Genomic DNA, 27929 nt, shown 5'->3' with positions numbered 1-27929 from the left:
TTCTGACTTTTTCCCCCCTCAGAATTCCAGAATTCAGATTTTTTTCCCCCTCAGAATTCCAGAATTCTGACTTTTTACTCAGAATTCCAGAATTCTGACTCATCTCAGAATTGTGATTTTTAATCTCAGAATTCTGGAATTCTGACATTGATCTCAGAATTCAGATTTTTAATCTCAGGATTCATGCTGTTTATTTTTTTCAAAAAAATGTTTTTCAACTTGTGGCCCTACTACTCTTGTAATCCCTTTTATATAGTTGCCAATACAATTCTTTAGGGCCCACGTGGATACATGGCGTTATTTAGGAAGAACTGATTTGCAAAGAGAGATTGTGTATGTGTGTGTGTGGGTGGGTGCGCGCGCGCACAGTGAAAGCGTCAGTGCGCTCCAACACCAACGCGCTCGGCAGCTGTACTGCTTCGCCGTGATTGGATGGAGGGCGGTGATTTCTTCTGTCACGATTTGGGTCGCTCCCACTGGAGAACACCGACCGTCTGAGTCTGGGCTTCCATTCACTGAGGTGCTGAGCGGAGGAGGAGGCTGCACACCGGCAGCACGACAGACCCATGAGGGCTTCTGCTCACAGGCTTGGACTGGTGGCCACACGTTATTTGTCCTCTTGTCGGTGTCGGTGAGGAGAGGACGGGGAGAGGAGAGAGAGAGAGACAGGGATATTGGGTGCTGGAGCGACCAGCCAACCTTTTTTCTTTCATCTGGGCTGCAGTGCGAGTCATTCACGATGCCGGTGTTTCACACCAAGACCATCGAGAGTATCCTGGAGCCGGTGGCCCAGCAGATCTCCCACCTGGTCATCATGCACGAGGAGGGGGAGGTGGACGGCAAAGCCATCCCGGATCTGACGGTGCCTGTGGCCGCGGTGCAGGCAGCAGTCAGCAACCTCGTACGGGTGAGTGTGAAAGTACCTGGATCCTCCAGTGACATTTTTATTTATCATCCAAACTTCCAGTGAAAGCGACACTCCTGCAAAAGCCCTGCTCTGACACTGGGAGGCTCTTATGTCACCAGTGTCATAAATTACTGGTCAGGGCAGGTCGTTAAATGGTCCACTCTGCACATATGGACCAGCTAATGTGTTTCTGAGTGGATTTCCATATAGGCATTAATAGTGTTCAAGCTTGATCTGCAATCAAAATGATATAAAAGTGTCATTAACACACACACACACACACACACACACACACAGAGAGAGAGAGCTTTCAGTCTCCAATCTGCAGTAGCCATTGGGGGTTTTGTGCGTCTTTTTTTTGCGCAACATGCCAAACTCTGCCCCCACTGATGATCAGATGGCTGCTCATTGAAGTTTGTGCAGCTGAAGAAACTAGTTCTCTCTTTCTCTTTTACTCTCTCACGCACACATAGACACGCGCGCACACACACACACACACACACACACACCAGATGTGCACTGTAGGTGTCTTAAAGAACCTCTGATTCATTGAACTGAGTGGGATTGTTGCAGAATTTGAAGTTTACCAGACAATTACTTTAGTAAACTCGGTCCAGTTCATTGTAACAACAACAATATTCAGCCTGCTCTCTTGTTTGTATCTATTAATTTATTTATTTAGTGTACCGTAACATTAAAACCCATAAATAATACAACTATTAAACCAACTTCACTTATTTTACTTCCACATAGTCTCTCATTGACCTCGTCCACATTATCTCCGCTGCCTCCTGTGTTTCTTCACTGTCATCTCCAGTCTAAACTTTATAAATGTAGAGAGACACTGATGCCCCCCACTCCCCCGCCACACACACACATATGCATTAACTACAAAAATCAATACATGCCAAATCATCCACGCTGTTTGGGGCGTTTGCAGACACTCGGCCAGGAGAAATCATCAGCAGCAGACAGCAGGGAACACTCTTGCTAGCTTCATCATATAATTATTGAACGTTTGTCAAGAAGTCATTGAGAGTCTTTGTTCAGTTTGTGCAAAAATGAGGGAGGCTGAACTTTATCCTAACAGCTGTGTACGTGTAGGGGTGTCAGAATAAAGCCGTGTGCACTCATGTTTGATCAAGAAATTGACCTTTTTCTTTCTATATCACTTTTGACAGAATGTTTACGTTAGAGCTGAAATGCCACCCGCATGTGTCATGCGTAGAGAAAATGCCCAGCTCCAATTTTAGCCCACTATTTAGACACACAGACCAGCAGGCCAGAGTGGAACATAAATACAGATAACATTTAGAAACAAAGGTCGCCAACATACGGTGTATACTGTACATTAAGTGTAATCATCCGTCCTATCTTATTGTCATCAGTGCACCAGATTGGGTAAAGGTGTGAGGACATGACAGGAGACAGTGAGACACATTCTCAGTCTCACCTAGTTTACATACACATTCGCACAACCTGTTCTCTTCATGAATGTGTTTAAATCTGCTCATTTACAGGGTGAGGGGGAAGAATTCCTGTTCTTAACTGAGCAACTTAAAGATCACTGACTTCACTGAGTTGAATATATGTTTGTTTAATTCAAGTTGTTTTTTTTTGCCAATTTTCTTCAGATTTAGCCAGTAACTTACCTCTAATTGTGTTCATCGTGATGGTAAATCAACATCCTCTAAAATGGCTCAGAATTGTGTGTTTAACTCCAAAGGAAAATCTTCTTATTCACCCTGTTTTCTGACATTTTTTTATGTTGGCAAAATTTGAATTGCTCTGCACAATTAATCGCAAAAATGATCAAAATCACAGTATGACTAAGTACAAGTACAGTATCATGTGTGACAAAATTGCATTTTGATGAAATTCCGCAATGATTCAAGAATTCAACAGCACAAACATCTTCATTATTCATAAATAATCTTCATAATTATCAGTTGCACAAATTATTTGCCAAAATACATTGCGCAATAATGGTCATAGATGAAGGAAAACCTCATGTGGACTGGAGACACTCGAGGTCCATTTCATCTCATTGTGAATGTCAGGACACGATGCCATGTTCTACCTCAAAATGTAAAACATTCTGAATCCTCCCAAAACCTTGGCTATGCATAGAATAGTAACACACGCACAACATTTCTGGAAATCAGTATGATAAATATCTCAACATTTGATCCAAAAGAGTCCCAATTAGTTTGAAGTCAAACTCCGTTGATTGATTTCAATGAAAAACTGCCTTTTCATTCATTGTCACTGAGTCGTTGATAACCCGTTGCTATCTGGCACACTTCTCCATCTCTCTCCCTCCTCTTCTTTTGCTTGTCCTTGTTGATCCGTTCAGCTGATTCAGACACTGAGCAGAAGGCAGATAATGGCAGCCTCAGGCATCTCAGATGATGGAAATGTGAGCGATTTAAAAGTTGAACACACACTGACACTGTGTCGTCCGACAGACATGGAGGAACTCTAGTGTCAGGACTAAGACAAAACTAGAAATAGCTCTTTTCCCAGTATGTACTGGTGTCTTGACAGTGGTTTTAAACACAGCACTATATCAGACTGAAATTGAGTCGATCAGCTCCACATGACTCTGTGTTTCCAAGGCCACATCCACACGGCAACAGAGCGAAAACCTTTTTCTTTTTCTTTGCCGTTTTAAAAAAAAAAAACGTTTCCTGTAAACGCAGCATCATTTCAGGAAATGTTTCCGTCCACATGGAACCCCGGAAATGCTGTAGTACATATGCCAGGCCTATAAGTTGCGCTCTAATGCTACACCAATAATGGAGAAGAAGACGTTATACACATTACAGATATAATAACGGAGACAGAAAGAGCTGAGCCAGGGGACTTTTCTTTTTTCAAAAAAAGCGACAAATCTAGCTCACTTACTGAAATAATCTAATCTACTTTACAAGAAGGAAAAAGCCAGTTCTGCCTCACGAGTGAGTTTCATCTAACCGTATTTAGTGCGGGCGGAGAGTCAGTCTGACTGTGGACATAGAGCGTGAGAGAGGAACACTGTGACCACAGAGAGTCACTGACAAGAACGAGCTGTGGATGTGCAGCACAGAACAATCACTGATCTGTTCAGTCAAGTAAAAATAGTGTCTGCGAAAATAGGGTTTGTGTGATAATCTTCAACACTTCTTGTTCTTCACCCCCGTGTGTGAAATCGCTGAAGACGGGAAGTGTTCTAGTTATTATCTAGTGTCTTTTCAGGCTGACTTTAGTTACTTTTCACTGACAGAAGTTGGTCACACGAACGCTCAAACAATCTCCAAAAACAAGACGGTGAATGCCAGCACAAGAGAGAGGTGGGACTATGACATCTACACGAAAATGCAAGGCCAACGTTTTGACATTTTCCCACTCCCATTATTTTTTAATACTTACACAAATGAATATTTCGTGTGTACTTCATACCTATTTCGTCGAGTGTTTTTTACCCCATGTCATGTCTGATAGTATTGCTTCACAGAGCCCGCTTTCAGAGGACACAGCATATAAATAATGTTTCTGTTCCCAAAACACCAAATTGAAATTACACACGGCAACTTTAAAACAAAATGGAGCCTTTTATTCTGTATCAAGTATAAGAACTTAAGAATATTTTTAACATTTATAAATATTCCAGTTTGTTTACTTTGTGTTGAACATCGAACAATCAAAAACAGAAAGATTTAATTCAATAATTGAGTTGAAACAATAACTCGCACAATGCAGCAATGACACCAGCTAAATGTGTAAAATATGCAGCTGAGGCATGTAGGTGACAATAGCTGTGTGTCGTTCACTGACAGAGGGTTGAGGGTTAAGAAGTGGGTGAAAAGGAGGTATTGACAGAGAGCACAAGGGTGCTTGATAACAGTGTGTAAAACCAGCAGTGGCTGGTTGCTGGGTAGACAAACTTAATGGGATATAAAGGACACCTAACACTTAAGTGCACACTCTTCAGAACACATGTATGCTTTATTTTAGAAAGCTGATTCAGTTCTGCTGGAGATTGAGTTTTAGCAAAGATATAATGCCACACACACACACACACACACAGAGGAAGCATACTGATACAATTACACTGTTAACCCCATGCAGGGTGGACCGACTGTGGGGGGTACTTAAAATCTAGGTCAACGAGACACTTGGAGACGCACACAAGAGGGTATCGAGTCTCACTCTGTCAAAAGGTTTTCGCGAGGGTTTGTCACTGATTCAGCCAAACATCTGAAAGTTGCTGTTGGGGTGTGTGTGTGTGTGTGTGTGTGTGTGTGGTTCAAAGTGTGAACTCACAGACAGAGTCGCCTCAGTGGTGTTTGAGAAGCGTGCGCTCCTGAAGGAGTCAACATATAGTCTGAGTATGTCTCGGGGGGGAGGGAGGAATAAATAGATTTACCGTTGAGTGAAGTATAGCTACACTCAGAACAGACAGGAAGAGAAGGGGGGGAGAAGGAGAGGAGAGGAGAGGATGCAAGGAGCGAGACTCTGCTAAAACTGGCGAAGGGCGTGATGCAGAATGAGGAAAGAAGAGGAGAGAGAGAGAGGGAGTGAAATAGTCACTTACAGGCAGACGCCAGCATCCTGCAAGGAAAGCGAACGTGTCTCTGGCTTCTTCTGACCAGGCTCTGCCAAGCCTCATAGTTCACACAAACACACACATTCCCGTACAGCATTCTTAGTGAGGACACTCATAGACATGCATTACCAATGCATTACCTAGCTCAGGGGTTCCGCAGCCTATAGAATGAAAAGAGCCATTTTTGTCCCTTCTCCACCCAAATAAAATTAATCTGGAGCTATAAACAGCCCTTTAAAGGCGACATAGAATGCTTGTATCACACATATATGTTAGTTATGGAGGTCTACTTACATATATTAACTTGTTTTCATGGTTAAAATCCTCCTAATCGCTGCAAACGAGCCGATCAAAATATCTCCTCACTGACGCTCTCGTTAGCCGCGCTGTTTCAGACCAAAACCACACCCCCAGAACCAGGACTGTGTTGTGATTGGCCAGCCAACGAGAGCTTTCCTACTGTACTGTGATTGGCCAGGTACCTGGAAGTGACGTAATAGATAGGCCAGCTCTCAGATACACAGCTCCCCCTCTGGCACGGTGGATGCTCTGCATCTCAGCAGCTACAACGAGAGTAGTTCTTCTTCTTCTTCTGCGGTTGAATGTACGCAACCGGATGTGCCCGGACTAGTGCCCGCACCGGGAGGCGCTACAGTGGTGAGAGGAGTGGTGAGGATTTTTGATGACGACATCAAACTACGGAAGTGCCGATCCGCTTCGCAGAGCCCAGGAAAACAATACAACACTATTTTCTCAGCAGTGGCTGAACTGTTTGTTCTGAAGCTTTAGGGTTTCATAAACGAGGTAATGACGCAGATACACACACAAACGCAGCGTTAATTGGAGCTTCCGGTCTATGTGGGCTTTAAAGATGTGACAGAACATGACAAGCAGCCAATTAATCCTAATTTCCTGTGGTTTTTGAGTAATTTGGTCCTCACAAAGATGTACATACACACCGTCTTCAACTGTCCTGCTCAATTAGGGGAGAATACCTCATTGCAATTTTGTTTGATTTGTTCATTCATTCATTCATTCATTCATTCATTCATAGGCGAAAGGGCGGGGTCACACCCTGGACAGGTCAACTTTTAAGTCAAGCTTCAGTGAGGGCTGTCAAAGGCTTCAGCAAGTGATTTTATTTACAATCAGTGTATTATTTACTAAATTAATTGACCATTGTTTGGTTCATAAAATGCTGTATAATGGTGAAAAAATATCGGTCAGTGTTTTCCAATCCCATTAAGGTGGAAAGAAATCAGAGAATATTCACAATTAATAAGCTGAAGTCACAGAAACACAAATTGTGATTATTTTGGTCATTTGACTGAAAAGGGATCACTTGTTGAAATGTTGCAGCCTCATGTATTAAATTAAAACATTACATCACAAGAAACAATCATAAATGTAACCACTCGAGCCAAACTGCATAATGTATGTAATACATTTTAGCCTTTGCACTTTGCTAATTATATTTGTGTGCATGCAAAAGATTAAGTGTTGAGCCCTTGTAAATATGTGCCACGCTCTTCTGTTCACTGGCAGGAGAAGTCGGGATAAGACGGCAACTCAAGTGGTTAGTTCATAAGAAATAGGAGCATCTCGCTTATCATTAAGCCTGTTTTTAGAGGGTGTCGAATCATGAGGTGTGCATTCTGTGTGGTTTTCTCTTTTTCACTTTTATCCCGACAGCACTTTTTCCAGCAGCACCAGAGTGCAGCTGCTGTCACTGGGTTTTAGACTCTAATAAACGCTACTTACCAAAGATAGCTGGTGAATGAAGGGCAGTACATCACGTCTGCAGAGCCATCGTCTTCCCTATTGTGTTGACAGAGACAAAACATTTGCTGAAATAATAATATTATTGGATTTACACTCAATAGTTGGACAAATTAAATAATGACTCCTGGGTTTTTGCTGAGAAAAAACTAACATAAACACTGACATAATAGATTTGTGTGTATTTTTGAAGTGGCAAACAGGATTATTTTTCTTTTTAAGAAAGACTGTGTTCAATAAATATATGCAGTAGATGAAGAAAAATATAAATAATTCCAATAAGTTGTCAATTGCATGGTTTCAAATTTGAATTTGAATTGTCAACCTTGAATGTTTGGACTGTGTTTTTTAGATTTCATGCTTAATGAAATCCAAACGATACAAAAGAAGATGAACGCTGGCTCATTGCGCTCTGTCACGTGTGATTGACAGCTGTTTGTTTTCCGCAGTTGCACCTTTCGGCCACAGCGTCAGCCACTTTTCAACAAACCACTTAACTTCACATTAATTATGAATTGAATAATCGACGGCGAGTGTTTGCCGCTTCCAGGAAACTCTTTGCTCGGTCTCCTGATGTGACTCTCGCTGGGGTTGTCCGGCGGTTTCACCAACCTGTTCTTGGCTTCTCCAACCGCATTCTTCACATTTTTGAGTTTTGAGGAAATTCACCAAGACACACTGTGACTGTGGCACACTTTGTGACCAGTCATTGTGAACGTAGTTTTAAAGTGACATAATTAAAGCACTGACAGACGCATCAATGTTAAAGTAAACCTTTGGTTCAGAAAGAATTTGAGGAAGATTTAATACATGTTATCATAGTGTGAGAGTTCTTCTTTGTGTCTTTTTAAGATGACACTGGAATATGTGTTGTTGGGGTTTAGTACAAGGACAAAGTAACCCAATGATAATTATGTTAACTAATGTAATAATTGCACAGAACAAAGTAGAATTACCTTCTTTAATCCTTCTTCGCCACTGTGGATGACAAGAGGAGAATTCATGTTAGAATATGAAAAGAATCGACACTTGAGGAGCAGACTTGTTTGTTTCTGTGTTGTGTTGTTTGTGTGTTCTGTGATGATGATGATGATGATGATGTTGATGATAATGTTGAAAGCCAGATCTCTGGAGCCACGAACTCTATTAAGGTACTTAAATCGACGCAGCAGAATGAGACTGATGCCATCATTTCAGTGTAATTGCATTTTGTGCGTGTGTGTGTGTATTTGTGTAGGAAGCCCCACGTTCTGTTCTGTTCAGTCAGCATCAACCCCGATAAACATCATGCGGAAGAAGAGAGGAATATTGTCCTCCTGTGTGTTTACAAAATCACGAGACTTCAGGAGGGACTTTGTCAAACGTCTCATCCTCTGTTTTTATCGCCATTACTTGCGATTCTAACTCTCTGTCTGAGCAATAAAGACTCTTTATGTGCGGCTTTTAAATAACGCAAAATGAAAAACATTTATTTCAACCTCTTACAAGACGCAGACTCAATGAATCAATGCTATCGACAAAAAACAACACCTTTCGCGAGTATGCTGATATTTTTATCATAAAACAATACTTTATGAATGCTACAATATCTTATGTCTCTAAATTTGACTGTTTTTGTGTTATGTTGTCTGTGTGTAACCATGCCCATCCAATTGTATTTATAAAGCACATTTTAAAGAAAAAAAACAGCAGTTGAACATAGTGCTGTACAGTAGTATTAATTAATATGATATATATATATATATAATGTTATATAATTAATTACTAAACTAAGATGCATAAACAAACAAAAATAAGTAAATTAAACCATGAACAAAGACATAAAACACGTGAGTAGACGTGGCATCTTGCCCATGAAATGCAGAACAGACTCGCACTGTCTCAAATGCAGAGGAGAACAGGTGAGTCTTTAAAAGAGATTTAGAAATTGACAATGAAGGAGTCTAATGTGTCTAATGTGTAACGGCGGTCCATTCCACAACTTGCAAAAGCCCCGATCCCCCTCTGAGCTTCAGCTGCGATTTAGGCTCCACTAAGAGCAGCTGATGAGCTGATCTTAGAGACCGCAGAGGCACATATGGCTGCAGCAAATCACAGAGGTAGGGTGGAATAAGACCATTAAGACTTTTATACACAAATAAAAGTATTTTAAAATCGACTAAAATCTGTGTGAAAAGGTGTATAAAGTACTGAGATAATCTAGATTAAAGGTCTTTTAGTTCACAATAGTATTTTTAGAAAGAAGACATTGAGGCAAAAACAAGCAACTCTGATGGAAAAATCAATACGTCCACTTAAGATTGCCAAGTTTGGTTTCTGCAGTGAAAAAGAAGGCAAACCTGTGGCCCGGTTTACTTGGAAAAATCATTACGCTGTCGTCAGTTGATGAGTTATTTACACCGCGCTGATAATGAGGTGATGTCATCACCACAGACCTCCTGCTGCACAGGGGTCAGCGTGAGACAATAATAAATGTCCGTCCTCTGACCTGTCCTCGTGCAGAACAATAGAGACAAGAGTCAGCCCGAAAGCCCACGCTGCTTCCCCACGGAGCTGGAGAAGATACGACATGAATGCATGGTTGAAATAGGTGTGAATTGATATGCACTCGCTCACCCTTCAGACTATTAATAGTGCTGCCTCGAATACAATTTCCTGTCTTGCTGCGGCTAATGATAATAAAACAAGAGGTCCCATGTTGTGTTTGTGTGCTGCAGGTGGGGAAAGAAACGGTCCAAACCACAGAGGATCAGGTGATGAAGAGAGACATGCCCCCCGCATTCATTAAGTAAGTCCCCCCCCCACCACAACCACCACTGCTCTCACCCACAGTCACTCACAGAAATACTCAGTGACAGAATTATGGAAATGATCCACTTTATCTGAGCAGACAGAGAACTTGTTAAAAAGAGAATTCCGGGGCGATTGAATGTTGGGAGATGTGGCAGCGTTCCCAGCTGCAACAAAGAGCCACTTCTGAGGCTGAGTGCAGATGACTCCGGCTCCAGCATCCAAAACCACTGACTGGCCGTTTGTTGTTTTCCAGCTTGCATCCAGAGAGCTGACACTGAGTGTGTGTGCTGGCTGAGATCTGCCTCTCAGCAGTTCTCGATGTCAGACATCACTGCTGCACTTGCTCGTCTCCTGTGTTTATGTCAGTGCTTCTACTTTGCAGTTATTATCTGTCTCCAGTTTGGTTTTTTTCCCCCTTTTTCAGATATTGTTTAGTTTTCCAATTTCAGTCTTAGTTTTTTTTAGTTGTAAGAACCCCAGTCAGATCGACACGCTGCTCTCACATACACTACACCATAAATCTCACTCACGGGGCTTAGGAGGGTGCATGTGGGAATGTGAACCTGCCTAAATATAGACGAACTAACAGCCATCGATACCCCGGCCAATGGGGGTCAAACACAGGAGGGACTTGGCTTTATCCTAATGCCCTTAAAGTCCATTACCTCTTTCAGGCCAAGGTAATTACTGAGGTTCAAAAAGCAGACATTTCAAGTGATTGATTTAAATTTGTAAAATTATTACGAGCTCAGTTAATAATGTACAGCAAGCTCATTTACATCTGTTGAGGCTGAGAACAAAGGATGATAAATCCCCACCGCTGCTTTACATTTATTCTTCAGACATAAAGTTGCAGAAAGCTCTAAGTTTTCATCCAGACGATAATAAATATGCAAAATGAATTTTTATGCACAAACCCTGACTAAAAGGTTAGCAAAATGTTTCAGCACATTCATTTGGGTTTTTTGTGTTGCATGTCAGATCTGATCTAAGTGATTTATTCACGTGGGGGGGGGAGAAAGAAACACAATCCTGCTGTTGTTCAATATATTTTAAATAATGCTGGGTTTAATTCTAACTGCTTGTATTACATGTCACAAAGCTGTGTTGTTGTTTTTGTTGCAGGGTGGAGAACTCGAGCTCTAAGCTGGTTCAGGCTGCACAGATGCTAAAAGCAGATCCATACTCTGTTCCCGCACGAGATTATCTGATCGATGGATCCAGAGGGATTCTGTCTGGAACGTCCGACCTGCTCCTTACATTTGACGAGGCAGAGGTGTGTGTGTGTGTGTGTGTGTGTGTGTGTGTGTGCGTGTGTGCGGTTGCCTCTTTAGATTTCATGTGTCATCCCCTCCGAGAATCCCTTTTACTTCAGAGCTGTGGCATCTTTCAGGGAAATAAAGCTTTATTTAGCTGCACAGAGGGAAGAGGAACTCGGCTTGAAGCAAGTTTGTAATGGAGTCTCAGATGCACCCAGATGTAATCACTGAGATCAAATGACTTCCTTCTGTCATAACTCAGGAGTGCTTGTTTGTGTGTGTGACTCTATGAGGCTCGCTCTGTGCATTTATCAGCTTACAAGTGTGTGTTTGTGTGTGGGGACAGCTCTGTAAGTGGAATCACATTGTGCACGGGTTCACGCTCACTCATGTCTCACCACTAGCCTCATTTTTGAAAGAGCGACTTCTCGCAGTCACAAGACGTACATCACAAGACACACACACACACACACACACACACACACATGTGCGTGTACGCACACACACCCAGAGAAAAAGACAACACACAAATAGCAGGGCAGCATCCATATGCACATGGTGAACCCTATAAACCCTATAAAAACACCTATACATTACCTCATCTGGATGATTGTGTCTCTGTTGTGTTCCAGGTGCGTAAAATAATCCGAGTATGTAAAGGAATCCTAGAGTATCTGGCTGTGGCTGAGGTGGTGGAGACCATGGAGGACCTCATCACTTACACCAAGAACCTGGGTCCAGGTCTGGAAGAGCGTTTTTAAATGGCAAACAAACAAAATCACTGTTAAAGTGTTGGTTTAACGCTGCTATGCAATGAGGACAATTCAATATGTTAGTTTACTACAGTTTAACTAAAAAGGACAATAGAGATAAAAACTTGGGGAATGAGACGATACCACTTTTTTGTGTCCGATAGCGATGTCACAAAGTTGAGTAACTACCAATACCGATATTAGTCCGATACCGTCATTTTAGACCACATGAAATATGAAGCTCTTAGTTCATTTGTGCTCAGTCATTTCAAAGACATCATTTTTCAACAAATGACTCGGCTAAAATGCTTTTGCTGATTTGCATTTACACTTTTACAGTCTGTGCATTGTGAAGCATGTGATATATAGAAATTTAGGATTGGATTTTGGATTTTATATTTTTATGTGTCCGATATCTGACCCAGTGATTCTGACCAGTATCAGACTGATACCGATACTCTATTGATTCCCACTGCTAATACCAATTACATGAATGATAAAACATTGTAATTGCATCACACTTGGTGGCCACATCGTCTTCAATGCACTACTGAACCATGAACCTCGCAATCGACCTTTATTTTAGACAGGTCTTCAGGATAAAGGTCTGTATGTCGTGGTAAAAAACTAAATTAAGCACTAACTGCTCCTCTGACACTAAGATGCTGTGATTGAAGATCACAGTCTTTTCATTGGCAGGAGAACAGCACCGTAAACAGGCTATTTATCATCGGAGCTAAAAGGTCAATTGTGTTGTCAGTGCGCTGTGGCATAACGAGCTGAGGGAAATCTGATGCCAAGGTTCCCCCTCGCACTTGAGTGATGCCGTCATTGTGCGAGATCAGTCATTCATGAAGTAATGATGTTTGGACGTGTCGGGGCTACTCATTTTGGGAAAACACTGAGGGCCCGCTCACTGTTCAGCCTCGTGATTGTTCGAGCGCAGTTTTACCAAACCATGTCCCGTGTTTAACCTGCCGTTTTTTTTCAACTTGGAATAAACGTTTCACTTAAACAAGACAATGCATTATCCTAATTTTCTCTCTTTTTTTTCCTCAGGAATGACCAAAATGTCAAAGATGATTGAGGAGCGGCAGCAGGAGCTGACGCACCAAGAGCACAGGCAGATGCTGGTCAACTCCATGGGCACTGTCAAAGAGCTGCTGCCTGTTCTTATATCAGGTGTGTGTGTGTGTGTGTGTGAGTTCATGTGCATGCACACTACAGTGCAGGTCACTGAGCATCCAACAGTTGTCATAGCAACACTCATAATTACAGTCATTAGTTGCTGGGTATGTCAGAATGACTACACACATTTCTCATACTGTACCTCTGCACCAGGATACAGACTATAATACTCTGTTATAGCTGCTGTTACTCCTCTACATTCAAATAGGAATCTTCATGGTGGTTCTTAGATTTGTTAAAATAGTTTGTCTCAATAGTCTTTCACAATTAAACGTGGTGACAGTCAGTGGTCGGGGGTTGAATCGCTCGCTAGTCTCCGTGTCTCCGGGCAAGTTGCATCTGACGGTTGTGTCTGCGTGGGTGTGAATGAATGAATGCGTATCATAGGTGTGTTCCAGAAATGTAGACCGTGTGAGTGAATGGGTGAATGGCAAAATGATGGTGTGAAGTGCTTTGAGTTGTCATCAAGACTAGAGAGATGCTAAGACTTTTGCAGACCATCTATAATCGTTATTGTCATATTATTAATGGTTGATGGTTATATGCAGGTAAGTATCACCTGACTCTGATGTCCTCCCCCTAAGCTTCACAGAGCTATTTAGTGACGTTGAGCACCCACTATGACTCAAAAGAAATATTTTTATTTCTGCTGCCTCCAAGTGGTAAAAAAGCTAACACAGCTTTCAGTAGTGGCTTTAATGAACAGTTCTAAAACTATTGTTACAAATGAGTGCTCCTGTAATCATCACCTGCTTCTGTTTCTGTTCCCAGCTATCAAGATTTTTGTTTCAACCAAGACCAGTCGAGGTGCCGGCGTGGAGGAGGCTGAGAGGAACAGAAGATTCACCTTTGAAAAGATGAGCTCTGAAATCAACGAGATCATCAGAGTCTTGCAGCTCACCACGTGGGACGAAGATGCGTGGGCAAATAAGGTACAAGCTGCGATGCACCTGAGAGAACTCTCTGGGGATTTTCGTCATTTCTAACCTTGAACAATCCCGATAACTCCAGCTCAAAGTCAGTCACATTTCTCACACACATACACACACACAAAGCCACACAGTCCACATGTCTCTCTGACAATGTGAAAGCATCTCTACATAAAAAAAAAAAACTCCACTTTTCCTTTTACTTGGTAGCATAACTCCTGGTTTTTTCTTTTTCTGTTTATTCTTTACCTTCTTCCTTCATTCTTTTCCTCCCTGTAGAAGGTAAGCCTGCTTCTCTCCCCCTCTGCAGTTTCCAGCATGCATTTGTCTGTATGTATGTGTGTGTGTGTGTGTGTGTGGGTGGGTGTACGACAGAAAAGGAAAATATCCAAATGCTGTAAATATACTGTAAATATACTGTGTACTATATATATACATATATTTATATATGTATATATATATATATATGTATATATATATATATATATATATATATATATATATATATATATATATATATATATATATATGCATATATAAATATGTATATATATATATATATATATATATATATATATGCATATATAAATATGTACATATATATGTATGTGTGTGTATATATATATATATATATGCATATATAAATATGTACATATCTATGTATGTGTATATATATATTTATATATATGTATGTATGTATGTGTATATATATATACATATCTATACATACATATACACTCGCACTTGCTGGCCACTTGAGGTTCCAAACGAGCTGAGCCGATACCATAAGTGACGTCATCAGTCATGAGTCATGAGCGTCCAACCTAAGAATCAAACTGAACAATGCCGAACTGTAGATCACTTAAAAATACTTAAAAATACTGAAAACCTGGAAAAGGAAATGTCTAAAATCTCAACATTAACAGAGGAGTTTAGTGTATTTAGCGACAGCACTGGCGAAAGCCGCTATCGCAAGGCGCATCACAACCTCTTCCTGTATCCAGTGGTTGTTTCAGACTGCATCTGCGCTCCAGTCATGCAGGAAGTACGGAACTAATCTTTTTAATTAACTGATTCCAAAGTTTCACTTAATCTGATAACAACTGCTTTACAAGGCACTAGTCACTAGTTTGTGTGTGTCGCATATAAAACGAAGTCACGGTAGTGTCATGCAGCCATGCTGTGATGAACCCGCCCACGTTGAGGAGGAACTATATTGGAATGGAAAACCAACCAAACTGTGTAGAATCATGTCGGTAACATGTAGTGGAGAAGCGCCATAAGTTTGTGCATTCAGAGATGGTCCTCTGCATACCTGGGTCATAAAATGGTGGTTATTACTGTTAGTCAGTCATTTTTAATGGACATTTTCTCTCTTTTGGGCCTTTTTTTTGTAAACCCTAGTGATGGTGAAGTGTGAAAATCCCTGAACTCCCTGTTTCTGAACTACTCAGATAAGCCTGTCTGGCACTTACCACCACTACAACCCCAGTCTGATTGTGTGGTTTGTAATTCATCAGGTTATTTCGACTGCCATGTCATTTGGCTGATTAGATATTGGTGTGAACTGGTGTACCTAATAAAGTGGCCGGTGAGTGTATGTGTGAATACAAGTGTATATACACATGCAGGTATTAAATGGTAAGTATGCAAGTATGTCCACTCACTGTTAGCTGCTGTGATGACGTACTGCACACTTGCTTCGTTGTGTCTTAATGTCCACTCGAGTCAAATGGCATGAAATGAATGACTTTTGCTGAATATACAGTTTATAAAATGCATATTTTATGTTCACTGATTTTCTTTCCTCTTGCTGCTCATGTGACAGCGCTGTCAACAGCACCGTATGATGCCGTTAAGAGCCGAGTATAATCTCATGAAAATATTTTGGGCACATGACTTTTCCACTCTAGGACGAGTTAGTGGAACAAATCAGATTCAGGACTAGTCTAACCTGTAACCCGGCATGTTTTTTCTCTGTGCGCGTGTTTGCTGTGGAAGTAATGCAAACTCTGCCTTATGAGCCATGATACGCATTTACTGTCTGTGTGTGTGTGTGGGGGGGGGGGGGGGGGAAGCGCTCGATGTCTGTCCACTGCTTAGGTCATGAATTATAGAAATAAACTAGTTGATGGAGAGACACATTCATAATAAATGGGCTGCATTGAAGTAGCTTCACTTGAGTGGTTTTCATCTGAGACGGGAAAGTATTTATTCTAGTTCAATGAAAGGGTCAGATCGTTGTCTTATCATCAGGTAAATCGGTTCATTAGTAGGTTAAATATCTTGCAAGTGATGAATAAATAATTAAGTTGGACAATTACGACTGTTTGTAAAACAGTAATTCATTATTGCTAGTAAACTCATAGAGAATAAACTTTATAATTAGTCACCACATTTAAATATATAAGTATAAATTCTCAAATGCTTTTGATTCAAAGAATCAAAAGAATTTTACATTTTTATTTCTGTCAACAAAACCATCAACAACCTACAATATCCTCAAAGTCTACTATATTTCATTTATGGAAAGTGGAATTTCTATCTACACTCAGAACCTATAGCCTGTATTTGACCCATTTTTTTTGCAATTGGAAATCACGTTGGGGCAAACCAACTTGTGTTTGTGCTTTGTGGACAGTAAGAAAAATATTTTTGCTTTTCTTTGGACAAGCAATCAGTTCAGTGTATTTCTTTTTTAAGCATAATTATAGCTATTTCAAGAGTAAAAAAAATATTAGTTTGATGACGACCCCTGTTGTACAAAGCACTATAATTATACTGTTCACAACACTCTGTTTTCCCTTCACCTCAGGATATGGAGGCTTTAAAGAGATCTCTGGCTCTGATTGAGTCCAAGATGGCACAAGCTAAAAGTTGGCTCAAAGACCCTCTTGGACAGCCAGGTAACTGTGTGTGTGTGTGTGTGTGTTTTCTCTCCCAGGCTTCTTTTGATAGTATCCACAATCTCATCCTGTGGCATGTCGTTGTTCCTAGGTGACCACGGTGAGGTCACCCTGCGCGTGATACTGGATGAAGCGGGGAAGGTGGGAGAGCTCTGTGCTGGGAGGGAGAGGAAAGATATTCTGGCGACCGCAAAGGCTCTGGGACAAATGACCGACCAGATCGCAGATCTACGAGCCAGGTGACGGGGAATTGAAGTGACACAGTTTTCTTTACAAGTGTGTTGATGTTGTTCTTTTTTTTTTTTTGGTCATGTCAACTGTGTGTTTTTTCTTTAATGACAGGGGCCAGGGCCCGACCCCGGGGTGTGTGCAGCGTGCAGCCCAGTGCTCTCAGGGCTTGGACTTGTTATTTGGCAAAGTGGACGGTGCTGCGCGCAGACTGGAGGCTCTAATCAATGCCAAGCAGGCCATTGCCAGGAGGCTGGACGCCGCACAGGTCAGACAAAACAACAGTACAATAATCCACGTCTACCTTCTCCCCAGTGGATTACAAAGAAATAAATGTATGTGTAATATAATAAGCACATTGGCACCAGTCAGTTTTATATTTTGGTCCCTTAATCACCTTGGAACATCCTCACTTCCTATTTTGGCTTGTTACATCACATTTATCATTAGTAGTTTGTTTCTTCTAATTTGTTGATACATTTTGTAAGGTTTATTGGCTGAAATTGAATACACTACACATGTAGGTAGGTTAGGTTTATATTCTCATCTTTATATATGTGTTCTTTCTTTTCTATGCACTCTAAGAAGTCTTATTTTTACATGTTACTGTGATGTAACTTCCTGTAATATCTCAAATTTGCGACGCGCTTCTGTATCTGTAGTCGCTGACAATATGTTCACATTAGTATGAGAATGGAATAAACCAAATCTCTCAACATTCAAGGGGTTCGAAACATGGCAGATGAAGTAGGAAATGCAACAACTTTATACATTGGTATAAATGGAATTGTTGCTTTAAAATGAAAATAATTTCATTTAATAAAGTCATCTTCTGTACTTTCCTCAGGCCTGGCTGGCTGATCCTAACGGCGGTCCTGAGGGGGAGGAGAACATCAGAGCGCTTCTTGCCGAGGCCAAACGCATCGCTGATCTGTGCGAAGACCCCAAAGAGCGGGACGACATCCTACGCTCCATCAGTGAGATCGCAGGACTCACAGCTCGACTCGTGGAGCTGCGCAAACAGTATGCTCACGCTCTCTATCTCTCTCCTGACACGTGCATGACTAATGTTTTATGATTGTTTTAAGTAACTCTTAGACCTTCTTTTTTTAGGCTCAAACTGCAACCTCATGCCGCCAATAGCTGGCATATTTTACCTGCCTGGAAATTATGCTGTTGCTTGTCAACCATGGGCATCAGTCCCACCATAAGGTTTTTGAGTATTTCAATATGACGGGGCTGTGGTACTTCGGTGCGGTGTTTCAGTTTGAGGATTGGAGAAAAATACCACTCTGCTTAAGGTTCATGTCACTAAATTCCACCTTTGAAAATACATTTTTGTTTAGTGCTGTGGCTTTACTAGATGTTGCAGCACCATTATGGACATGTTTTATGTTCCGCACCTCCACTGCATGTGTTGGCCATAAAAGGAAACCAGGGATAAGTGCAGCTGCGCTCCATATCCATGCCAAAACTATGGATCTAAACTTTAAAAGGGAGAGAAATATGCAAGTGTGCTTGAAGAGCTTTTTATCAAGCATTTTCTTCTCTGAAACAGTTTGTACTTTTGGATGTTCGCTGATAATATACAAGGTCACCAACAGCATACTACAATTATATTCTTTCATCTTTTAAAGTAATGTGTTTTATATCTTCATTTGTGATGCACGTTATGAGGAATGTACTTGGCCGTGAATTATTGTGGATTTCTGCGTAAAACACACACGTTCTCGCAGTATTAAGAGAAATATACAACATTCATCTTCAATTAATGGATAAACAAGACAAAAATGGTCACAGAAGTAGAAGTAAAGGTGGCATTAGCCTTCAGTGGTATTTTTATGTAAGGCCGATGTCTAACAGGGGACTGGTGAAACTCTGTAAATCTATATTTTACAGCTAATTTCTAAACCTGTATTCTTTTTCTGTTGCTGCTGCAGGGGTAAGGGTGACAGCCCAGAGGCCCGAGCACTGGCTAAGCAGATTGGAGCGGCACTGCTGAACCTGCAGTCCAAAACCAACCGGGCTGTGGCCAACATGAGACCAGCCAAGCCGGCTGTCACCTTGGAGGGAAAGATGGAGCAGGCGCTCCGCTGGGTGAACAACCCTGGAGTGGACGACAGAGGAGTAGGTGAGTGGGTATGGACGACTTTGAAGATTAGCCATCAGATACATGAGACCGCAAACTCTGTCAGGCATGAGAAACATGTGTTTCAAAATAATGTATCTCATGCATGAATCACCCACTAACAAACCTGACTCACTTTTTCTAATGCCGTGTTGCTGTTATTTGCTGTTTTGTCATTTTCTATTCCCTGTTTTCTCCCATGCTTCCCAATGGGAGCAGAGTGTGAGAAGCTAGAGTGGGACACAGGTACCTGTCTGCTGCATGCTTTCTTAAACCAACAAACACTACAGGATTACAAGTACACTGTGAAAATAATTCCTCAACCTTCCCCTTAATCATGTTATTTATTTGTGCGGCAATGTAGAAATGCTCTTAAGAACGATGCTCAACGCCATGATATGATGTAAGAAGACTTCTGTGTTTTTCCCTCAGGTCAGGCAGCAATCAGAGGGATGGTTGGAGAAGGGAAGAGGTTGGCAGGAGGCTTACTAGGCCCGTATCGACAGGATATGATTGGACGCTGTGACCGAACCGAGGCTCTGATGGCGTCCTTGGCGGACATGGCAGCCAGGGGCGAGGCCGAGGCGCCTCACGCACGCGCTACAGCCGCCCAGCTACAGGACAGCCTCAAGGTAGTTCAGTCAGCTGTCTCACAAACACATGGATTAATCGAGACTCATATGAAACATATGCTCTGCAGTCACACCTTTTTCAAACCCGCAGTGAGCATTTAAACGCAGAAGCTTAAATGGTGGAGCCACAAGAACAGTATTTTGCATGAATGATGCATGCATGTTGCCTATTCGTAATTGTCTTGGTGCAGAGCTCCACCTAGTGGACTGACACATCACACACTGTTCCCACCAGGACCTGAGGCGGCACATGCAGGAGGTGATGACCCAGGAGGTATCGGACGTATTCAGCGACACCACCACCCCAGTCAAACTGCTGGCTGTGGCTGCAACTGCTCCTCCTGATGCGCCCAACAGGGAGGAGGTCAGTGAGTGTGGTGCTCACAAATATTCTATTTTTCTACTGATTCTGTTTTGCATTCGTTGTACTGGATAGTGCTCACAAATGTGTAAACGAGTTCTGACTGCATCATCTTTAATGTTTGTCAAAGGTTTTTGACGAGCGCGCAGGGAACTTCGAGGCCCACGCAGGTCGGCTGGGTGCGACTGCAGAGAAAGCCGCTGCTGTGGGAACAGCCAATAAGATGACAGTAGAGGGGATACATGCTGCTGTGAAACATGCCAGGGAACTCACTCCACAGGTGCCAGTTTCCTTTCAGGGTTACTCCCATGATTTGCACGATTGCTTTCAACTCTGCCTTTCACGCTCACTAAATGGGACACTGCTGTGAATGCCCAGGTGACCTCTGCTGCTCGGATCCTGTTGAAGAATCCAGGAAACAGAGCAGCGTACGAGCACTTTGACACCATGAAGAACCAGTGGATTGACAATGTGGAGAAACTCACTGGTGGGAGTCCTCGCAGTACTTGTCGTAATACATTTTGTTTTTTAAAAATAGTAGTTGCCAAACTGAATTTTTGTCTCTGTGGCTCCAGGTCTGGTGGACGAGGCCATCGACACCAAATCCCTGCTCGACGCCTCCGAGGAGGCTATAAAGAAAGACATCGACAAGTGCCGAGTTGCCATGGCAAATGTTCAGCCCCAGATGCTTGTTGCCGGGGCAACAAGCATAGCAAGACGAGCTAATAGGGTCCTGTTGGTGGCTAAGCGGGAAGTGGAGAACTCCGAAGATCCACGTTTTAGAGACACTGTGAAACACGCTTCAGACATCCTCTCACACACCATCTCACCCATGGTCATGGATGCCAAGGCAGTGGCTGGGAACATACAAGACAAAGGTGCAGGAACACAGCATGCAAATGCATATTCGAGATACTGTGCTGTCGGGAAAAAAGAATGAAAATTTTCACACAACTTTCCCCCGCAGCTCTGCAAAAGGCATACTTGGACTCTTGTCTAAGGATCCTGGCTGCAGTGGGAAAAGTTAGAGAAGCTTTTCAACCTCAGGAGCCCGATTTCCCTCCCCCACCTCCTGACCTGGACCAGCTTCATGTGAGCACACAAACACACTTTCTTACAGCAGCTCACCATTAGATAAAAGATCAAATAAAGATAAAAGATTCCTTTATTGTCGCTATAAGCGCCATACAGTGAAATTGGGGCAGAGCATTAGGTGGTAAATATGAAAGGTAATGTTAAAACTAGGCCACACGAGGATTCAGGGGCCTCATTACATTCTGTTAACCTGAACTAGCTCATAGATTACTTCTTAATCAAACAATTTATAGTCAAAATTATTCCGGGGGAAAACATAATTTTATCTTGTAGAAGAACTCTGACTTCAGGAGACAGAAATTACAAATTAAATTGTCCACTATGCAGTGATTTATGGCATCTTTCAAAAACCATTGTGGTTAATAAATATGATCTTTCATAGCAGTAACATATGTGTGTGTCTGTGTGACTTTTCCAGGTCAGTGATGAGCAGGCGCCGCCCAAACCCCCGTTGCCAGAGGGCGAGGTGCCGCCGCCACGGCCCCCTCCTCCAGAGGAGAAGGACGAGGAGTTCCCAGAGCAGAAGGTCGGTGAGGTGCTCAGTGAGCCCATGATGGTGGCAGCCAGGCAGCTGCATGATGAGGCCCGCAAGTGGTCCAGCAAGGTCAGTTCACACACGCGCACAAGTCTGATCTTAAAATCAGATTACAAACACACACACTGGGCTTTTGACACATTTTAGCAGGAAAAGCTCAGGTGTTGCTGATCACGTCAACGATGGCTCAGCTCAGCTCACGCACCCTGAAACTCAGGAAGGTAAATGGAACTCAGCCATCATTCATTTGATTATTTACACCTATGATTTTCTTACTGACACACCTGTGTGATGAGGAAAACCCTTCTCACATGCTAAGAAAATCCGAATATTCAGTTGGTTTATTTCACTTGAAATCATGTGGATCCAGAAATGTGGAGATCGGTGGCCTGACACGCTGGCCAATCTTTTGTTTGTTCATGGTTTCACAACACAAGGTTGATAATGGCGTTCAAAATACATACAGTATCAGAAAGAGAGCCATCTGTGGAGAGACAATCAAGTGCATTATCTCGGAAGTTGTATACTCTACACATGCATTATTGGTGTCTATATGTGTTCCCTCTATGTGGTGTCCAAGAGTTCTGTGTGGAGGAACTGTTTATTGGAGCAGTTACTCTGTGCACTGTATATAACCACTGATGACCCAGGAATAAACCCCTCGTACCTTCTTTCCTCCTCGAAGCTCGGAAACAGTTTTCCCCTCTAAAGCTCTTCTGACAGTTTTTCCACATCCATGCATCAGGGGTTTCCTCGGGAAACCAGGTAGAAAACACTTTTGTAGCGTCTAAGTTCACCCAACACACTTCTAGACTCTTAAAGGTCCAACCACTGGTTTTAGTTACAGTTAGAATTTAAAACCAACTCAGCCAACGCTTCAGGGTTCAGCACATCATCCTTCTGCTTCCTGCCCAAACTGCTCCTCTTTCCCCTTTTTTTTTTCTATCGAACCATCTTTTTCTGTGCAAGCAGTTTTCATTTCCCCTCTCCCTGCTCTTTCGTAGTGCTTGCATTTGCTCCTCCTGTCCTCTGTTCTTTCATCCAGTGCCTCTCATACTTTAACTAAATGCCTCCTTTTCCCATGCTTCCCTCCCTCCTGCCATCCCCGGCTCTCTCCTTCCCCCTTTTCTCTGCATTCCTCCTTTTTTTCCCCCCCTGCTCCCTCTCCTCTCCTTCCCACCAACCAACCACAACAACCTCCCCAAACCCTTGGCCCCAACCCAGCCTGAGGAGGAGGAGGCAGTAGAGGAAAGGGAGGTAGATGATGAAGATGAGTTTACTGATGGTGAGGATGACTATGAGCCAGAGCTGCTGATGATGCCCTCCAACCAGCCTGTCAATCAACCCATTCTGGCAGCTGCCCAGTCTCTCCACCAGGAGGCGCGCAAGTGGTCCAGCAAGGTCTGCACACATACATGCACATGAGCGCTGGGACACAGTCACATGTGGGTCAGATAATACTTTTAAAAAAAAGCTCCAGGTGTTTTTGAGGATGCTGGGAGAGTTCTAAAGTACTGTTTGACCCCAAAACTCACTCACTCACTCACTCACACATGCACGCATGCACATACACAAATGAACCTCCGCAGGACAAAGAAACCCACCGACGGTCACAGAGGCTGTGCAAATGTGAGCTCTGCATCTGTCTCTACCATGGAAACCCCCAGCCCGCTGCATCTTACTCTTGCCGCATCGCACCCACACACGGTTTGACACATGGTTATGCTGACACCTCAGGTTGCATTTAAGGTTTTAGAGGATTCGTTGGAATGGCTCGTCTGTTTGTTGCACCACATAAATAAACTAGCATTTGCTTCACAAGTCCCTCCCCTATGTTCATGATTAGGTAAAGGGGTTTAAAGGAGGGGCCAGACGCTCTGTCTCGCTGTTATCGCTGTTGTCAGTCACTCCTTGTCTGGCCAACCTGTGAAGCCAAGGATGACAGTTTCCCAAAGACTTCTGGGTGATGTAGCTTTGCCGTTAGACTGCCTGCTTGCCTAGTATGACCGCCTGCTTCTGCTTCTTCTAGTCTCAGGGTGTGTACTGATCACTTAGAGCACTGTAAACATCACCTCATGGGCACTAACCTCAGGTTGACTGTGAATTGGGGGAGATGGTTAGAACCTCAACATGGTTTTTTTCTCCCGAACATAAAACTCCTTGAGTGACTGTCTGTGCTACTGAGCTCTTTCACTGCATGCAGCTTTCTATTAATCCACTTGAAAATGTTGTGCCTGTGTTGCTTTTGTTATTCAACAGCATTTGTAAGGAGGGTTTGATGGCACTGCTTTCACTGTCCCACATTTTGGGAAAATGTGTGGCAATGTGACCCATACACCGCGTTTCTCCTTCATTCCATCTCTTATCCAAAGCCATGCTTCTCTTCTCCAGCATCCTGCTCACAGCTCTTACTGCTCCCCCATCTTCTCCCTCCCTCTCCTGCTTCTACACAGGGCAACGACATCATTGCAGCGGCCAAGCGGATGGCTCTGCTGATGGCAGAAATGTCCCGGCTTGTGCGCGGCGGGAGCGGGAACAAGAGGGCGCTGATTCAGTGCGCCAAGGACATCGCCAAGGCCTCGGACGAAGTGACGAGGCTGGCGAAAGAAGTGGCCAAGCAGTGCACCGACAGGCGCATCAGAACTAATCTGCTGCAGGTGAGGACATGCGGTGCACATTTAAGAAGTCCTCTGTCTTATACAGGGAGAGTTTCAAATATTTGTTCCGCTTCCACAGGTGTGTGAGCGCATCCCGACCATCAGTACACAGCTGAAGATCCTGTCCACGGTGAAAGCCACCATGCTGGGACGAACAAATATTAGTGAAGAAGAGTCCGAGCAGGTAACCTGGACATAACTGTATCTGCTGGATTTGGAGTGATTTATCAGATTTTGAACAAAAACATCGGTGTTTATTGATGATTTGTCATGTTATTGTCAATACCTGATCAGCTTATATGGGAAAGTATTAGTGCAGGTATTTTTATTACAGATTGTAGTAATGTATTTCTCTAAAAATTAAGAAAAAGTGGAAAGTTACTACTAAGTACATCTTGTACTTTTAATGTTACGCTACTTTAAAGAAGGAAGGGAGCTGAAACAATTACTAGATTAATTGACTAGTTTTTCATTATTAAAACAAGATTTCTGATTGTTTCAGCTTCTTAAATGTGAATATATTCTTCGTTACTTTGCTCCATATAACAAAGATTTTTTTTGTGGACAAACAAGACATTTAAGAACATCATTATTTCCAGGTTTGACAAACCAAACGATTACTCGATTAGTCGAGGAAATAATCTACAGATTTAAGTTAAAAAAAAATCGTTAGTTGCAGCTTTAAATCTAATCTACGACCCATAAATACATTTGTGGAAGTTTCTAATTGAGTTAAAAGAAAAATGTCTCTGTTACAATCTCTAATCTTTTTCGATACTATTTCATTAACTGCTCCACTTTCATATGATTTCCCTTTTCTTCTTCTTCTTTTTTTTTTTAACCAGGCCACAGAGATGTTGGTCCATAACGCTCAGAATCTGATGCAGTCAGTGAAGGAGACGGTCAGAGAAGCAGAGGCAGCTTCCATCAAGATCCGCACAGACTCGGGATGCACCCTCCGCTGGGTGCGCAAGACCCCCTGGTACCAGTAAACAAACTGTAAACTGGTCACTCAAAGCTAGTAAATACTCTAAACTTGGCACAGATAGCACACACTGTATGTAAAAGTAGTAACGTGCACACTCATCATGAGTTCATTTCTTCCAAGAGGAACCTGCAGGTGATCATGTCCACGCTCCACAGCAGTGAGGGAGAGTGTATTCTTTTTTTTTTACCAGAACCATTGGTTTTGGTACTAAGCAGGTTCCGTTTGTTGGAGTGAAATAAGCTTCTTTTGCTCTCCACTTCCCTTTATCTGTAACTTTTTAATATATATTTTTGGTATGTTGTGTTTTACGAGAGTTTATCCAAATCCCAGGTATATATATATATATATTTTTTGCATGGAATTTTTTTCTACTTTTTAAGAGGGTTAATTACGACAATAAGATATTGTCTCCTAGATGACGTTTGATCTTCATTCAGTTTTTCTTTTTTCAGGGAGAGTTTCTTATTGTCTATTGTACATACAATAACTATTTGTTTTATGGACAACATTAAACGATGAGCCGTAAATTCACCGAGTCCGACGACACTCGAGTGTGAGGTCGCGAATCTCACTTCATGTTTACTTATAGAAACAACATGGTTGTTATCTGTGGATTTTCAAGGGTAACTCATCCTCAAGTAGAAAGTTATGACTTGTAGGTAAATGATAGTTTATTAAACTGTCAGTATAGTTTGAAAAAAAAAAAAAGTATGGTTGTCAATAAATTACATTTTATTGTTAAGTCGGTACTTATAGCAGACATGAGGAATTCGCTTAACAATGGCAGCATGACTGACAGTAAGCTTAAAGTCAAGGTTAGTTCAGGTGTTTTTATGCGTTTGTTTAAAACTGTAAACAATGCCAAAGGTTTTGTTTTATTCCTGTAAGCTTCATAAGGTTCTTAACAAAAAATATCCTGGAGAACTTTTTGTGGTCTTGTTTTTTTAGCAAACAAAAGAAAAAAGAAACTGTATTATTGTTTTTCCTGCACTATCTCTGTAACAGTTGAACTGTTGACTTTCAAAATGATTCAAAACCACCCTCCAACATCCTGTTTTTAGAAATGTACCCACATGTGAGCTCAGTGGTCACAGTCAATAATCTGAAGTAGAACTCTGTGACAGGTTTTCTAGATGACATCGGTGAATTGAGAACATAAAGCAACATCTTAAATGTGATATCAGGCATCGACTTCACGCACATTTTCATTCCCTCAACAGTATTTCATATGACATTTCTTTACACAACGGCAAATGTTACTGTTAAATGGAGAATTTGTGTGCGCCTGTGTGTAAGCTCCCCCCACTTATAGGCAGTACGAAGGAGCAGTGCCCATGAAGGTAGGGATAGTTTTGTTGTCTTTATTTGGGCCTACTGAGTATGTAGCAGTCACTGAACCCCCACACTGATATTGAAAGGGTGTATGTAGTTCTGTGTGTGTACCTGACGTGTCCGTTCACAGACTGAATGTATTCTGATAGCGTCTAGCCCTGCCAACACATCTGCTGTGCCTTGGAAGAATAAAAAGTCTATAATTCTGACTTCAGACAGTCTTTTTTTCATTGGTACCACTATATTAACAGGCACAAATTCCTGGTGGTACCTGGTGAAGCCAGGTACCTTTTTCCATTATCATTTATATTCTTTACATTCATTTACATTCTAAGTTGTTTGGTCCATATAATGTAAGAACATTTTCAAATATCTATCAAGGTTTCCAAAAACAGAAAAATATGGCATCCTCAAACAGAAATTTAGTTTTTCTGGTTTAGAAGCAGCAAAGAAACTAGTATATATTAGCATTCAAGAAACTAAAAAAATCCCCCCCCAAAAAAACGAGCCAATTTATAATAATATTCAGGTGTCATGGCTGCATGTTCTCCACATGTTTTCTCCAGTTTCCTCCCACAGCAAATTGGACACTCTAAATTGACCAAAGGTGTGAGAGTGAATGTTTGTTTGTCTCTATGTGGCCCTGTGATGGACGGGCGATCTGACCAGAGTGTACCCGTCTTCCACCCTGTGTCAGCTGAGATTGGCACCAGCCCTCGGCCACCCTCATGTTGAGGATAAAGCAGTAGACAATGAGGGAGTGAGTTAATGATCAATAAATCACTGCATCCCTAGTGCTAATTTAGCATTCAGTGCAGTTTAACTAAGGCTGACAACGGTTTTGCAAGCTGTAAGTTAAAAAACAAAAGCAT

At 42.1% G+C, this 27929-nt stretch overlaps 1 protein-coding gene across 6 annotated transcripts; it reads left to right on the top strand.

Annotated features, from left to right (window-relative positions):
* Positions 1-474: 474 nt before the first annotated feature.
* Positions 475-27266, top strand: LOC131473940 (vinculin-like). Of its 6 annotated transcripts, XM_058651564.1 has the most exons (24): positions 476-907; positions 9992-10062; positions 11193-11343; positions 11959-12067; positions 13138-13260; positions 14038-14198; positions 17011-17101; positions 17193-17340; positions 17444-17597; positions 18177-18352; positions 18443-18541; positions 19270-19460; positions 19677-19703; positions 19890-20089; positions 20325-20453; positions 20581-20730; positions 20829-20937; positions 21026-21328; positions 21418-21542; positions 21964-22149; positions 23305-23481; positions 24534-24737; positions 24817-24921; positions 25583-27266. In XM_058651564.1, the coding sequence occupies exons 1-24, from the start codon at positions 740-742 to the stop codon at positions 25727-25729; spliced, it is 3504 nt and encodes a 1167-aa protein (XP_058507547.1). In that variant the 5' UTR covers positions 476-739; the 3' UTR covers positions 25730-27266. The 6 variants fall into 6 exon arrangements, with proteins under 6 accessions (XP_058507551.1, XP_058507547.1, XP_058507548.1 ...); XM_058651568.1 differs by lacking the exon at positions 23305-23481 and having other exon boundaries at positions 475-907; XM_058651565.1 differs by lacking the exon at positions 19677-19703 and having other exon boundaries at positions 477-907.
* Positions 27267-27929: the final 663 nt, after the last annotated feature.

The sequence above is a fragment of the Solea solea genome, chromosome 15, assembly GCF_958295425.1.
Source record: "Solea solea chromosome 15, fSolSol10.1, whole genome shotgun sequence".
Classification (NCBI taxonomy): domain Eukaryota; kingdom Metazoa; phylum Chordata; class Actinopteri; order Pleuronectiformes; family Soleidae; genus Solea; species Solea solea.
Note: the sequence above shows the minus strand (reverse complement) of the source record. Positions and strands in the feature narration are given on the sequence as shown.